The sequence below is a fragment of the Hippichthys cyanospilos genome, chromosome 19 (assembly GCF_059441005.1).
Source record: "Hippichthys cyanospilos isolate Australia breed blue-spotted pipefish chromosome 19, RoL_Hcya_1.0, whole genome shotgun sequence".
Taxonomy (NCBI): domain Eukaryota; kingdom Metazoa; phylum Chordata; class Actinopteri; order Syngnathiformes; family Syngnathidae; genus Hippichthys; species Hippichthys cyanospilos.
This window is the reverse complement of record NC_142387.1, coordinates 5361681-5376828: the sequence shown is the minus strand read 5'-3', so window position 1 is coordinate 5376828 and position 15148 is coordinate 5361681. Positions and strand designations below refer to the sequence as shown.

Below are 15148 nucleotides of genomic sequence, written 5' to 3'. Positions count from 1 at the left end.
CATGGGCTTGCTGGTGCCTATCCCAGCTGGCTTTGGGCAGTAGGCAGGGAGGACACCATTAACTGGTTGCCAGCCAATCGCAGAGCATAGAAAGACAGACAACCATTCACGCACCCAATTACACCTAAGGACAATTTAGTATGTCCAACACACCTGACATGTATGTTTTTTGGAGTGTGGGAGGAAGCCAGAGTGCCCCAAGAGAACCCACGCGATTTAAAAAAATAATCAATCAATGAATCAATTGAACAAGGGAAAACAGAAGAAGATTCAATTGAATTATTTATATTTGGTTGTGAACAGCCTTTTTACTCTACAGTATTGTTTTGGTGTTATGTTGAAAATATGTTGGTGCTAAACATACCAGCATGTTCAGTCTGTTGAAGATAGGATGTTGCTATAAGCAGGCTGTTAAAATAAATAAAACAAAAACATTTCTAAATTCCATCTTTATACATAAATATCTGATGTTATAACCTGCCGCTTATTGTCCAGTGTGGCTTATCTGTGACATTTATTTCTCTCTCTATCAGTTTTTGTTGCTGCAATTTGCAGTATATGCCTGTGCGACAGATCGTCCAAAATTTACGGTTTAGACTTTGGTCAATGAGAAAATTTGAAGACTTTTTCCTACTCATGTACATGGGAAAAAATGGCTTTTGTGAAGAAGAGTGACCATTGGCGTGTGGCAACATTGGCTTTTTTGTGCCTAAATGCCAGTCAAGACATTGAGCGCAAATGAGAAGGCAGTTGAGGATGGTAGCTTAATCTTGAGGGCAGTGTATTGCAATTAAAGGGAAGGCCTCACACCAAGCAAATAAATCCGAACGGCTGTGTCCACAGAGCTTGTGCTCGGAAATAAACACTCCCTGCCACACATGCAGGCACAAAGAGGGCGGGCAGACTCGTCCTTACCTGTCCAAGAGGGACATGTGGCCCAAGGGCGTCCATCCAATCCGAGATGTTAACCAAATCAAAGCACTCCAGTCGTGCGGTGTCAGTTTGCAAGCCTATCCCCTAGACACTCATTGAAGAAATAAAGTAGCAATTAAAAATACCTATAAACGTCGACAAGGGAATGAGAGATTTATATTAGTATTGACATCAGTTGTCGTGACAACCATTATTTTGAACTGCCTTTTACTTACTGCCGTTTTGGCTCTTCCTGTAGATGATGCGCATGAAATTACAAGTTGTGTAAAGTAGCAATATGCGGTTGCTTTAACGATAGTGATGTCCCAATCCCCTTTGTGTATGCAGCCAAGCAATGAGTCAGAGGGCTGCAAAAACAATGGCAGACTACTGTACTATATTCTTAACACTGGAAATGAATGGTTTCCTGACATCTGCGGAGTTTAATTGTAGAGGTACTCTTGACAAGACATTGGAATTCCCTCAGGAAATTACATGCGAATGAAGGAAATGTCAGTGTCCACATTGGCGGGTTGTTTGGTTTGTTTTCTGCATTTGTTGGAAAGTTCTGACTCCACCAAGAGTCACTTTAGTAAAGTGATGCTGCAAAACAAATTTGTTGCCAATGCATTATTCATGCAGTGGCAGCAAGAGTGTTTTTGCTCGAGGACTCCCCCTATAGTAGTGACAGCTGGATGAGTTGAGCATTTACACTAATGTTATTTAGCTTTACTAGAATAGTGATGTCGTTTTCTGGACTTCTGTTTTTTTTTAATGGTTTGAACGAGTTATTGTATGGTAAATTACTTATCTGAAAAAAAAGACCTTTTCCCCTATGTTTGCATTGAGAAATTTAGTGTTGGCAGAGAAAATTACGTGTTTACCCGCATGTTACTTTTTGTCATATAAATCTGTTCTTCCGCTTATTTTAGCTGTGGTGGTGTTGAGGGGTGGCACTTTTATTCAAGAATATAAGAAATGGACTAACACTAAACAATAGGACATTGTCAGAAAATTGTTGTAGCACATAGCTAATCTGGTTATAAAGGTAAAATCAAGTAAAAATTATTATGTTCTATGTGGCCCCATTTGTCTGAATGGAATTATGTGTCCGATAAATCAGATTTTGTAGTCATTGAAAATCAGGCCCAACACACAGTTAGAAAAGTACACAGACATTCCTCGAAAAACAAATAAAAAAGTACTATATGAAACATGGCAACATAATAATAGAATAGCGGAAGGGAAGTGAACCCAGCTAGTAGGGGGATGTTTAAATGCTTAAGGCTATCTGATTTAAGCTTCAAAAGGTGTTATATCCAAATAACACAATATGGATACTATTATTTTTCAGTTTTTAAAACATTGCCAAGATATTAAATTGGGAATGTGCATCGACAGATCTTCAAAATCAAATGACTTGACTAGGGCAAATTAATGTATAGGCCATAAATTTGTAAGATTTAGACCATTAAAAAGGAATAAATTAATTGATTATTAATTTAAAATACTTGCAAATAAATGTGTTCGTAACAACCAATAGTATGTTTTAAATAAAACCGTAGGTTAAGCAATCATTAAATGATATTACATGGGGGGTGGCACTCCTCCGGAGGCTGCCACGTCTGTTATAGCTATGGAAAATGATAAATGCAGCACCTCCTGCTGTCCGTAATGAAAAACAGTCTAAATATTACAAAGTGTCCCTTTAAGATACCACTATAAAAATTTAAATCCACAAAGGTGCTGCATTTGTTAAGAGAAGATATATTTAAGAAATATTTCAAAGGTACATCTTTGAAAAAAGATTGTGAAGCACTGATCAAAACAACGGTCTTCTGATTAATTAATTGCCTTTGTGGAAAGTAAAATGAGCATCATAATCAACATGTTATTCATCAAGGGTGGCCATTTTTTCTTTTACTGTCGACTGAAAATGGCGTCATAGTTACGCTCAGCTTAAGAATGTCAAAAATGTGTTTGATTTTCACCCGTTTAGAAGTTATTGTTTCAGCACTTGTTTTTGCTAAGCTCGATCAATTACACCAAGCTGAAGCTACCCTAGATCAGCTAAGCAGGTTTCCCATTGATAACAAATCATGATCACTGCAGCCAGCAAACAACACCAAACCACGAGCAGCAATATCCCTCCTTGTAAAGAGTCATAAAAAAACCACGCTCCCAATGAAAAGCACACCCACAAGCACATGCAAAGTCAAAGTTCCTCAGTAGCCCCTTTGTGTGTTGCGGCCTTAAACAAAGTCTAGGTGGATTTTTACTAGTGTGTGTCGTGTCTGAGTGCAGGGCATCAATGGGCAGCGAGGTGCGACCTCTGCCTCACACTCCCGTGTGTGCGTTCGGACACTTGAGACGTGTTTGTATGCGCGCCTGCGGTCCCGTGTGTTGGTCAGTGAAACGAATACAAAGCCAGCATTTATGCAGTAGGCTTTTCATTATATATAGTGTAATTCAAGCAGCATCACATCCACCTCGGACTGAATCAATAGCAGTGCTAATATGATCCTCTGGGCTCATTACTGCAGGAAGAATTCAATTGATTGGTTAGCTGATGCCTCGAGTTTTAAACTGTTAAGATGAAGTGTCTGCGCTTGCTTTAAGCAGTCGGGGTGCCGTGGAGTAACTCGTACGTGATGTGTGTTCAATGATTTTGTTGTTGTTTGCATCATACTGGATTTTGCATGGTGCTGGATTGTGTAATGGTGTTGCTTTCCTCTAAAAGTAACTGCACTAAAGGGAGATGAACACCCGCTTCAATTAAGTTTGAGCTAGCTAAACATTTAAGTCAAGAAGAGCGTGCTGGAATATTAGACTGGGATACATTAAACGGCTAATGTTTGCATGGAGCATGCTTTGTATCATTTCAGCATGCATGTCTGCGAGCATAGCCAAAATGACTTCTGTGCTCGCCGGAATACTCATAGTGAGAAATGATTCCCCTGATGCATTTAAAAAGAGAACATCATGTACGGCAGCCTCCACATTCGTATGCCCTTTGCCGCTGTTGAGTGATCCATCACAGTGTTCTGGGGTTGTTCTCGTGTGCATGTCTTGTGTATTTGGCAGGTTGTGAAACAAAGTCAGAGATGAGCTAGAGTGGGAGGTGAGCAAGGAGAGGCTGGAGGCTTGTACTAATATGCCCTAGAGATGATTTGAGACTTTAGACTGCCTAAAAGTGCAAAAAGCTGCCCGTGTTCTGCTTCGAGGCCGGTTGTTAGATGAAGACAAAATGGGATCCACTAGAGATTAGATAAGGGGGAAATACCATGAAAGCTGCACAAATTCGATCTGTATGAACTTGACCAATCCCATGCACAGATAATGTCAACATCTGTCTGTCTGTTCATGTATACCCATAATGCAAATGCCTAATCAAATACTGTAGACCAAATTTAAACAACTCTTTACATGCGTACTTCAAGTATTATGTAGAGATAGTGTACGAATAGGACAATAATCATACAACAATCTCCTTTATTTGCAGCAATGCATACCGTAAATGTACAGTATAGCCATTCACTCATAAGTCAAACGTTTAGGAACACCAGCTAGTTGTCCTTTGCGATGTTTTAAAGAAATCGGAATATTAGATTAGTAATTAACAACCTTATAAAAAAATGGATGCACTCTAAAGGAGTTGGGTTAAAAATAACGCAATTATAGGTAAAAAAAAAAAAAAAGGACTGACCCAATGTTTATCATAAATTGATTGAATGTTCTGGGTAGTTTAAGACAATCCCCATAATGGGAAAAAAGAAGAAAAAAACAACAACCCACTAAAATGAGTCAAATTGACCCAGGTATTGGTCAATGCGTCACAAATCTTTTTTCACAAAGATAAAAGATTTTAAGTTGAACGTCAAGTGTGTACTATATTAGTTGTATTGCAGATTATGATTTCAAGGAGGTGTTTCCACTTTCTTTAAAAACTACAAAAAAAACCTCCTGTCTTCTTGTGATGGTTACCTTATTTTTATTTTTTTACCTTTCTGATGATTTGCTTTAAATTGTGAAGCAGTTTTTCTTTTTAAAGTTTAAAAAGTATCTTTAATCCCTCTCCCACTGAGGGGCAATTGTTGGCAAGTTTCGGCGAAGGTAACGTCTCTTTTGATCTCGTCAGGGTTTGTTCGAGGTCGCCAACATTCGCCAAAATGTTGCCAGAGGATGCCAAAATGTCTCCAAATGTTCGCTGATGCTTTCAACATTTTTTTTTTCTGCTCTTGGCGAACGGGAACTTTGGACCATGCAGCACAAACTGGTGACAATTTGGTATCATCTGCTGACATTTTGGAGAACAATGCCAATCTTGAACACACCAATGAAGACATTAAAATAGATGTTTAGTCCATTTTTGACTGGGTTATTTTTAACCAAACTGTTTTTGGAATGTGGAACTGTTTGTAACAAAAATGTTAATCAAAAGAGAATGTTTTTGTAATTTTTAATCTTAAAGTAGGTTAAGGTAGGTTTTTTTTGCTCCACCATAAAAACCATGAGGCCAATAATAACCCAATAGTGGTGAAGAAAGCTGCTAAAACTTTTTGAGTTATACATAATTCAACACCAAAAAGTGGGATCAAATTATTAACATACACAACGCTGAAGTCATATGAATAACCCACGAAATAACCACGGTTAAAAACAACCAACCATTGTTTTGTGGTTTATTAATCTAGTTTCAAACCTAGTTGTAGCTCCCTTTTCTGAACCAATCTTGGTCATTTCAGAACCAAACGACCGGCTTCTCAAGTAAGTTATTCATTCTTTATCATTTGGGATAAAGATTATTATTATTATTATTATTATATATTTTATCCCCCCCCCCCTTTTTTTTGCCCCAATTGGATTCTGTTTGACAAAAATGATTAAAAATATATACATATATACATTGCGGACTGTTCATTTGACACAACTTGTTAAGTCAGTGCTTTTCAATTATATTTTGACAAGCTCTAAGGGAAGAGAAAACGTTTGCAACCTCCCCTCACTCAACGCGCTGACTAAAAATACGATTATTATCTATACAAATTGTTTAAGTATACCTAAACCTGCATCCTTTCTAACATTACCAAAAGAAAAAAGCAATATGAATCAACTTATAAGAACGGTTAATTCCTTTTTACAGCATTTATATGGGTTACAGCTTAGTTTAAAACAAACAAAAATAACTAAGTGCCTGAAACAAAACAAAAAAAAACAACAACAAAAAAGTTATTTTGAGACAAGTACACTTCACATGACAAAAACAAAGCCTTTTCCCTGGGGTCACCCCCACCCCCTCGCATCACCTCGCAACCCCCCAGGGGCCCCGCCCCTGAAGCACTGGGTTAAGTAAATAAAATAAAAAAAAGTTCAGTTCAATTTTGACTCAATAAGGGTTATTTTAGACCCAACCAAAAAAAAAAGATGGGCTAATTTGTGGGTTAATTTGACTTAAATTGTTAGGTTATTAATACATAAAACAAAACAATGGGTCAGACTCATTTCGAGCCAAATCGGGTTAATTTTACCAGTGGCGGTAACAGCTTATATAATATCTTTCCATATTTTCTCAGTGGTGTGGATGATGCTTTATGGTCAGGAATGACTTTCAGGTCAAGATCGCTCTATTTACTAGCACATCCATGTTAACGCCAGCCTCTTTCGCCACACAAAATAGATCCCTCCACCTTGAGCCACAGCTCTCCAAACACCCACACTTTAAAGACTCTATGGAGTCGCCTTAACTATCTCTCCCAGCAAAGTGACTCGCTCCCTTCCCTGTGCGGCAGCTGTCTTTTTGGTGTGGAAAAATAAGTTAAAGACTCTCAAAGAAAACAGCCAATCGCACCGGTTGAGATGAAAGAGGAAAAAAAGGAACAGAGGCGACATGCTGTCACTTACTTTCTTCTGAGCGGATGACAGGTGCTTAAACATTTTTCTTTGGGTAATGAAAAAAATACATAGCTACACCTGCTGTGAGTTTTACACTGGACCTTAATTCTGTCGCCCCAAGGTCGGGGACGCCAGTTGATTCACTCCAAAGGCAGGCTAAAGTTTGCATCCAAGGAGAAAATCAAATCAACAGAGCAAACACTGAGCATGACATTTGGGAAGCAGAAGCTAAGACGCTTTAGCCTTGAACTGAATTGATTTCATACCTCAGAGAGAAGAAGACTTCTATTTCTTATCTTTGCAGTTCCACCTTCATTTACTGCCTTTCTCCAACAAACGCATCTTAAATAAAGTCTGTGCTAATTGGAAAAGTTGCAGTTACACACCTACGGTTCTAAAGAAATTTGTGTTGTTGCTTTACAAAGCACTTTTTTTTTTCACTGACTGGACTTCAGATGAAAAGCCAGTTTCCCTCGCACTGAAATAATGAGAAAGCTCCACAAGTTCAGCAACAAAATGCATTAGCAAAAGCCACTTCCTGATTACTTTCCACATCCTCTTCAAGTTCTATTTTTTCCCCTGCAATAAGATTGAATGAAATAAAGAATCCTCTCCAGGACGCTCATTCTTGTATTCCATGCTGCTTGAATCAATCTGCGTAATGGCATCACATAAATGATTAAAAAGCAATGATGTGGACGGTCTAGACTGCTCATCACTTTGCTCCGGCAAAGAAAGAGATCATGAACAATTGAGCAACAATTGTGCAGACCGCTTTGTTGTTCTAGTGCTTAATGATGCAAGAATTCCTTTAATGTCTTAATGACTTGCAGCAATTGAGGGATTAGTTACAAATGAAAACGTATTGGACAGTTCAGTTTTCTATAAGTCTTCAGACTCTTCACTCGCCACGCCTTTTGGCACATATCCTCTTTAGGAATTCCACTGCAAGAAACCTATCATAAATCTTCATTCACAAAGGTAAATGTTTTTAAGATGAGTGTCAGGTGCACTGCATTAGTGGGATTGCAGATTATGATTTCAAGGGGATGTCTCAGCATTCTTTAAAACTAAGAAACCCCAGTAGCGTCGCGGTTATCTAAAATAACAGTGTTGACCTTGCATGCACCCTGAAGAGACTCGCCACCGTTTACCCCTCAGTGAGATAGGAGTTTTAGTTACTTTATTCGTTAACTACAAGTTACTTAAATAGTTACATTCAACAGTTATGGGCAACACTGCTTAAAATGAAATAACCCTATCTTTTGCCTTTTTTTAAGTTTAATAACAGGAACATTTATAAATTCATTTTTAATTAAAATCAAGACTTACCATAATTTATTTTAATTACAAAAAGATTGAATTTCAATTAACATAAATTTGGTATTTGTTCTTTATATAAAAATAGCCTTTATTCTAAAGACAGTTTATTCTCATTCTCTTTTCAGTTCATTCTCACCGCAGGTATTTAACTGTCACCTCCCTTTAGTTCAATGCTTCTTAAATAGTAGGGCTGGCCCCCTTGGGGGGAGGGCACAAGTTGATGCCAGGGGGATGCCAGGAAAAAGGCTTTGTTCTTGTCATGTGAAGTGTAATTGCAGTAAAAAAAAAGTATTTATTATTATTATTTTTTTATGTTTCGGGCACTTTGATGCACGAGTTCTTTTTTCAGTCTTAGACTAAGCTGCCGTAGAAACGCTGTAAAAACAGTTGTTGAAAGTTTATTTATATTGCTTTTTTGTAATGCTAAAAAAGATACAGGTATACTGATACAATTTTTATGGATAATATTCTTATTTATAGTCAGCATATTGGGGGGGCGTGAAATGTTGGGGCTTGGCAAAATATAATTGAGAAGCACTGCTTTATTTGAAGGTCCTTCGCTTTGAGGTATTGAAATAAGTTGAATGTAGACGTTTTGTCAGGTTTAGAAATGTATGGGACAGAACTGACAGGCATCCACGTAACAGTGGAAGGAAATATCATGTTTTCTTATAAGGAACCCAAAGGCAGCAGATACAATGAAAACAGCAAAGGCCCCAGAATTGAACCCTGTGGAACACTATGAGACATTGAACAGTGTGTCACTCGGAGCAACCAAGCGCAAAATTGCTACCACTAACTGCCACCTAGAAGGGATGTAACAATTCAATTAAGCCCTGAAAAAAAGTGTATAATTGCCCAAGATTAGTCTTACAAATACGCAATGAACATAAACATGTTTCAACATTAATCTAAATCAAGTGCAGCCAACAGTCCTTGCTACAATGCAAATAGCCAGGACTGCAAATAACAGTATTTGGTACGCACCTTTTCTTTCATTAAAACAGTCCGTCTCAATGTCGCTCCCATATTAGTCTGTGTGTGCACACAGCCAGCCTGCGTCCTCGAAAAGTTTCACAAGTCCATCAGTTATGGTTTGCACGGTTCGTTCGGGACCCAGCTTAATTCGTCCAAGGACGTCAGAGGTAAATTCCCTGTCAACTGTAAAGTGACAACGTAAATGGTCACCTTCAGGAGAATGATACACAGCCAAAGCAGCCAGTCCAAGCCGCTTCAGTAAACAAACAAATATACTCAGAATATAAAGACATGTAAACGCAGACTTAGCCTTAAGGAGTGAACAATTACATATAGTTTGTGTTGTTTCTGCAGTTTGTCTCGCCACCAAGCAAGAGGGTGATTAGTTAGCTATTGCTTCTCGATTGGCTTGCTTTTTTAGTCAAAAGTACAATTGCGTGCTCTTTTCGTACTTGTCAAATAAAGGATGTCTGAAAATTTTAGAATCCTGTATCAAACACACCAACTTTTTCCGCTAGCTGACAACATGAGCTGTAAATCTTGCACCACATTTATGTGTGCTTCAAGCCACGGCACATTTCGGAGCCTCTTTTCAGGAAAAAAAAATGTTCAGCTCAGGCTTGGTTGTTGTCATGGATGAATGTTAGGTAGGGTACATTTATGTGCGAAGGGATTTCTGTTGCAGATGCATACCTGCGAACTAGTTATGTGCATCCCTGCTAATAACAAAACCACATTGCAGCATGACAGTGAGATAAATATTCATGCTAAATACTCATGTTGTATGTATGTATGTTGATTAACATTACGCACACAATCCTTTTCCATTTAACTATTTAGTGCCAAGAAAACATTAGTAATTGCAATATATATAGTGTAAACATTTTTGAGATGCAAATTCTGTAGATACCTCTTCAAATATGTGTTTTTCCCATGAATGAATGTTTCATTTTCAATGCACTAACTCTTTTTTTCTTCATCATTAAATTTGAAGTGGGCCTACAAATTCCTCCTCCATTTTCTTCCAGCCTTGGACAGCTTAGCACTTTGAGCATCATATTTGTTATAATGGTCGAGTCCATCTTCCTAGGTGCGTGATTGCAGTGGGTGACTAACTTGTGCTTTGGTTGCCACTCAATAAATCAACCTCTGATTGCTTCTCTTCTCACTTAGACCTGTCCATTCCATTTTCTGAGTTTGATTCCTCCTTCTTATTGGATTTCGTGGTTGTGTGTGTGATTTTTTTTTTGTTAAGATTTCTGTTTCTCTATGAAATTTTGCCAAAAATGTAGTCTTTGTTACGTATCAATGAATGAGTTCTATGTTAGATTCAGTTTCGTATTCATCTGGAAAACCTTTGTGACCAAATACATGTCAAATTGATCAATAATAAAAAAAAAGGTTAGGTTAACTTGGAATAGGTTATCTATTATTTCCATGATTCCAATGCATATTTTAAGCAGTTATTTCGGTTTGGAATAAATTTTCAATGTATTGTTAATCCCAACCACCCGGTGCAACAAATAAGGCATCACTATTCTACGGTCCAAACACAATAACGAATGATTCAATTAATATTTGTAGAACCAAACATTAATGTTGTGTAAAAATTGTATTTGCTCATAAGGAAATGGACAAAACAAAAGAAACATACATTAATGATTGTCCTGTATCAGATAAGTTAAAGTATGTCAGAGATAAGACAGGCACATGCACTTTAACTTCTTGGAAAACACTCAATACATGTGGTGCTTGACGTAATGCAAACAGTGTGTGATTTATAGAAGTCAAGGATCACAAACGTCTGTTGCTCAGTAGAACCTCACCTGTCTTGGTCTCGTCTTTGCACCTCCTTTCTTTTTTGTTAAAGGATACATTTTTGCTTCTTTTTATCTCCCAAACTGAATCTGAGGTGATAGATTGGCTTATATGTTACTACAGTAGGAAGTTTTTCAGCAGTCTGATCTGATTAAATATGAAAGTAACCGCTTTCTAACCCAAATATGTCATCTTCTTTTTTGGTTTCTAGGTGTGTCTCTCCGATGCTCTTGGCCCCCGAGGCCTGAGGACAAGTGAGCAGAGCCCGGGCCCCCATGGGACACCCTGTTAGCCAGCATGCACTGCTGCTGCTGCAGTGCATGCTGCTGCTGCGGCTTGGAGGCGTGGCCGGGAGAAGAGGGCCGGTGCTGCTCCCCGAGTCACCGTGTCACAAGACGGAGCACCCCATCATCCCCCACTCTGGTATGAACACACACGGAAAGACGTGTATATCATTTTGCCTATTATTATAAACTTCAAAGATTCCAAAAGTAGGGATGAAAATATACCCCCATAATCTTTCCATTTTTTTCCTAACTAAAGAGTCAAATATTTAGATCTGTCAAGAAAACCTATTAAACCAAAAGTTTGGAGGAGGTATCGTATTTGTAGGTTTTTTTTTTTCTATCGAAAGAATATTTTGGCCAAATGAGTTATTTGAAAGAAAATCATCTATTTTGAGGAAGACTGCTGTACCAAAGAAAAAATATTCTACAGTGGACCCCTACCATACAAAATCAATCCATTCCGAAGTTGGGATCGTCAGTCGAAATCGTCGTATGGCGGGCAATAGAAACCCATGGTAATTAGCTAATGCATATAAAAAAGGTAAAAACATCAACATTTTATATACATATTAAAAATTGGTAACAAAATGGGATAGTAAGCACTATATATATATATGTACATGCCTACAAATAAATAACATCAGAAATAAAAAAATTATATAAAGCATTTATTTACCTTCGAGTGAGTGACAAGCTTGTTATGGCTAGATTCCTTAGCGAGGGTAGCCTAGCCAAGCCTTCTTCGTATTTCTTGATTATCTCCAGCTTCGTTTCCAAACTAATCATCTTACTTCCCCCTTTTACATCACCAGCAATCTTGGGACCAATGGTTAACCAGTTAAAATTTGAACTAAGCACGAAAATTCGGAATAAATACAAATTTGTAAGCACTCACACTAGGATCAAGTCTTTAGCATGTCGGCATCTTAGTGACAACCATCTTAGTGGCATCATGACGCTGACCACTAGCAGACCAGCATTTTAGTGGCGTGTTGTAGTGCAGGCAGGCAGAAAATAAGAACAATGACCTAAAAACGCATGAAGATGGAGGTGACACAACATAAACACAGCCAACTCCTAAGGCCATGACAATTGTTGATGCCGTAAAGCGGGGAAAAAAAATGCCCTAAAGAGGGGACGCAAAACTTAGTCTTCCACTTCGTAACGTGAAAAAAAAAGTAAGACAGGGACGTCATAAACCAGGGGTCCACTGTATTTACTTTCAATATGATTTGTAACTGTCCAGAAATGCGAACTTTTCAAATCTTACATGTACTGTACATTCTTCTAATATTGCTAGAGACAGTTTCTTGGGACCTGATGACTATTTGCAATGAAACATTGCATTTTCAAATTCAAGAGTGCTACATTGATCTGAAAGACTTTTTACAAAGTTTTACTTTTCAGAGTCACTTAGCATGAATATTAAGCATGAATATTACGATGTGGTCAAAATATTGACAAATAATTGTGTGTAAAGCGTGTAGTCTAATATTACCGGAGACTGGGGTTGCTGTTCTATTTATTTATTTATTTATTTATTGCTGTCTATTTTTAAATCAAAAGTTATGTTAAAGCCACCTCCCATGATAATTGTTGATCTGCAGAACTATGTGTTTTACTATGAATGTAAACGGTAATCTTTTATGGCTTTCTGAGATTCCCCATTGTCTGCAGAGAAAGTCTCATTGGATGCAGATTTATTTATTTTCCTTTGACAAATGGAGTATATATAGATATATAAAGAATATAATCTCTACAATCGTGTGATTTATGTCAAACTCTTAATTAATATCGTCATTTGGATTCAACAGTTGGTAAGAACAAAAGGTAGGACATATTAAGGACAGGTGTCCAATTATTTTATGGATTTGCCATACTTTTTACAAACAGTAAAATAATAATCTACCATTATATTTTATTGTATAGCATTCTTCTTCTTTTTTTCTGTTTCTCGTTAAATTCAAGGTAATTTTAGTTCGATTCAATTTTGGAACAGCCTGTGTTTTGTGGACACGAGCCTAATAATATGAATTGTTTGTCACTCTGCTTTCATCCAGTTTTCTTTTTTTATTCACAACAATGGTGTTGTGAATGCTTGTCTCCAAGCAGTTAATTGCCAGTCAGACATCTTTGGTTAGTTTATTCCCTTTTAAATCCCTCGCTCATAGAGTATCTCCTTTTACATGAAATGCTTTTATACTTCTCTGTTTATTACTTGGCTGTGCAACTTTTGTAACGCGGTAAGTCTGCATCCAATTTCACTGTCCTTTACCCTTCATCTTTCATTACTACAAACAACTGAACTTGAGCATATCCATTACAATCAATGCAGCTCTGTCTGCAGAGCATGGAGTGGCATTGAGCTGTTTTTGGTCCCGTAAGCTTCCCAGTCAGATAATCACATTGCATTTAGTCCGGGGAGAAATTGACTGGAAGGTGAAGTAATGTGTGCAGACATCTGCATGCATGCAAGGATGCTCCTTTGATGAGTGGCTGCACAACACAATGCATATTCTGCAAAAAGGACAGTTAATTAGCTTTCTTCAATTATAGTGCATGAATATTTGTATTGCTTTGGTTGAAAGTGATGGTGATTGATTGACATTGTCAGGCAGAGGCTAACATTTTCTATCATGTGTATATTGGTTTTTACCTTTTTTTGTTTGTTTCATAAGTTTTCGTCAAGCCGTCACCGACAAAGGGATTATATAGGATTTGGTCTCTGTACCTTTATTTTTAGGGCAGTCCATATTATTAGACGTGCAAAAAAATCAATTCAAAAAAGAATCAAGATTCTCATTTACTAGGATTTAAAATCTATATGGCATATCCCAAAATCCATTTCATAAACAACAAAAAAGAGAAATACATCTAATCCACTTCCTGTCGGCTTCTGCTTACGGCAAATGTGCAATGCCGAGGAACAACGGCATCGCCAACGGTATGCTGCAAAGGCCACCTTCAAAATACACTGTTTTTGTGAAAAAAAGCAGTTTCATTATCATTCTAAACTTAAATGTAAAAAAAGACACTTTGTCCCCATCTGTCTTTATTTTGCAAAGCAGACAGCAGTAGATCGTGATGTGAATCGTAGCCAATCAAATCATTTCGAACCATAAATGGTTTTTAATAGAGTATTGATTAAACCGTAGACATACATTTTGATATATTTAGTATTTCATTCAGTAAATTCTAAATTTAGAATCCTCCTCTAAACTGACAAACTAATTCAAGTTTTTTAGGCACTTTTTTGGCCAAACTCTTCATGTAAACTAACTTGATGTCAAGTAAATAATTACTTTAGTTCTTTTGTACCTAAATTAATCTTTAGTTCTTAAGTACAAAAGTAGTGGATAAAGTTAATACTTAATTACAAAAGTAAGTACCAGCTATATCTATGACCTCCTTTTGACAAGCACTCAAAAAAAAAACAAGCTATAAAAAATATCTATATCTAAATGAGCACCTGGGCTTTAACATCTTTTTCATAAAAAACATAAAAATACATCTTTGAGTGAGACTAAGGTAAATTTTCCAATTTTCCATGTCTCAACAGAGAGAAAATATTAGATATAGTGGTAACTTTGGTTCAAGTTTGGCAGAGTACAAATTTCACCCCATTTTCTTCAAACACGCATGGATACTCGTTTTTCAACTGGGACAATAAATCAGCAACCCACCAGCTGCCATTTCAGCTTTTTTTCTGCACTGTTTATTTCTCAAATCAATCTTTCACTTTCAGATTAATGCTCCATGTAGCTTTGCTTCCTAGAAACACAGTTCAGGATATTCTGTCTTGTAAACAAGCTCTGCCGTGAATGGTTTTTAGTGGCACTGTTTTCTATCAGAATGACAGAGGTATTTACAAGTAGGTACACAGTCAGGTAAATCAATGGAATAACTACAGTTCCCTTTTTCTTACAGGTATCTTTGGT

At 37.3% G+C, this 15148-nt stretch overlaps 1 protein-coding gene across 3 annotated transcripts in view; it reads left to right on the top strand.

The window, feature by feature from the left end:
- The window catches only part of sema5a (sema domain, seven thrombospondin repeats (type 1 and type 1-like), transmembrane domain (TM) and short cytoplasmic domain, (semaphorin) 5A), a 154757-nt gene that overhangs the window by 34840 nt on the left and 104769 nt on the right, over positions 1-15148 (top strand). For all 3 annotated transcript variants that reach the window (XR_015863594.1, XR_015863595.1, XM_088401723.1), the window contains exon 2: positions 11135-11346. Coding sequence is in view for 1 of the 3 variants with exons in the window: in XM_088401723.1 (XP_088257849.1) it covers positions 11199-11346 (148 nt within the window). In the remaining 2 variants the exon portion in view is untranslated. The remainder of the gene's footprint in view (positions 1-11134; positions 11347-15148) is intronic.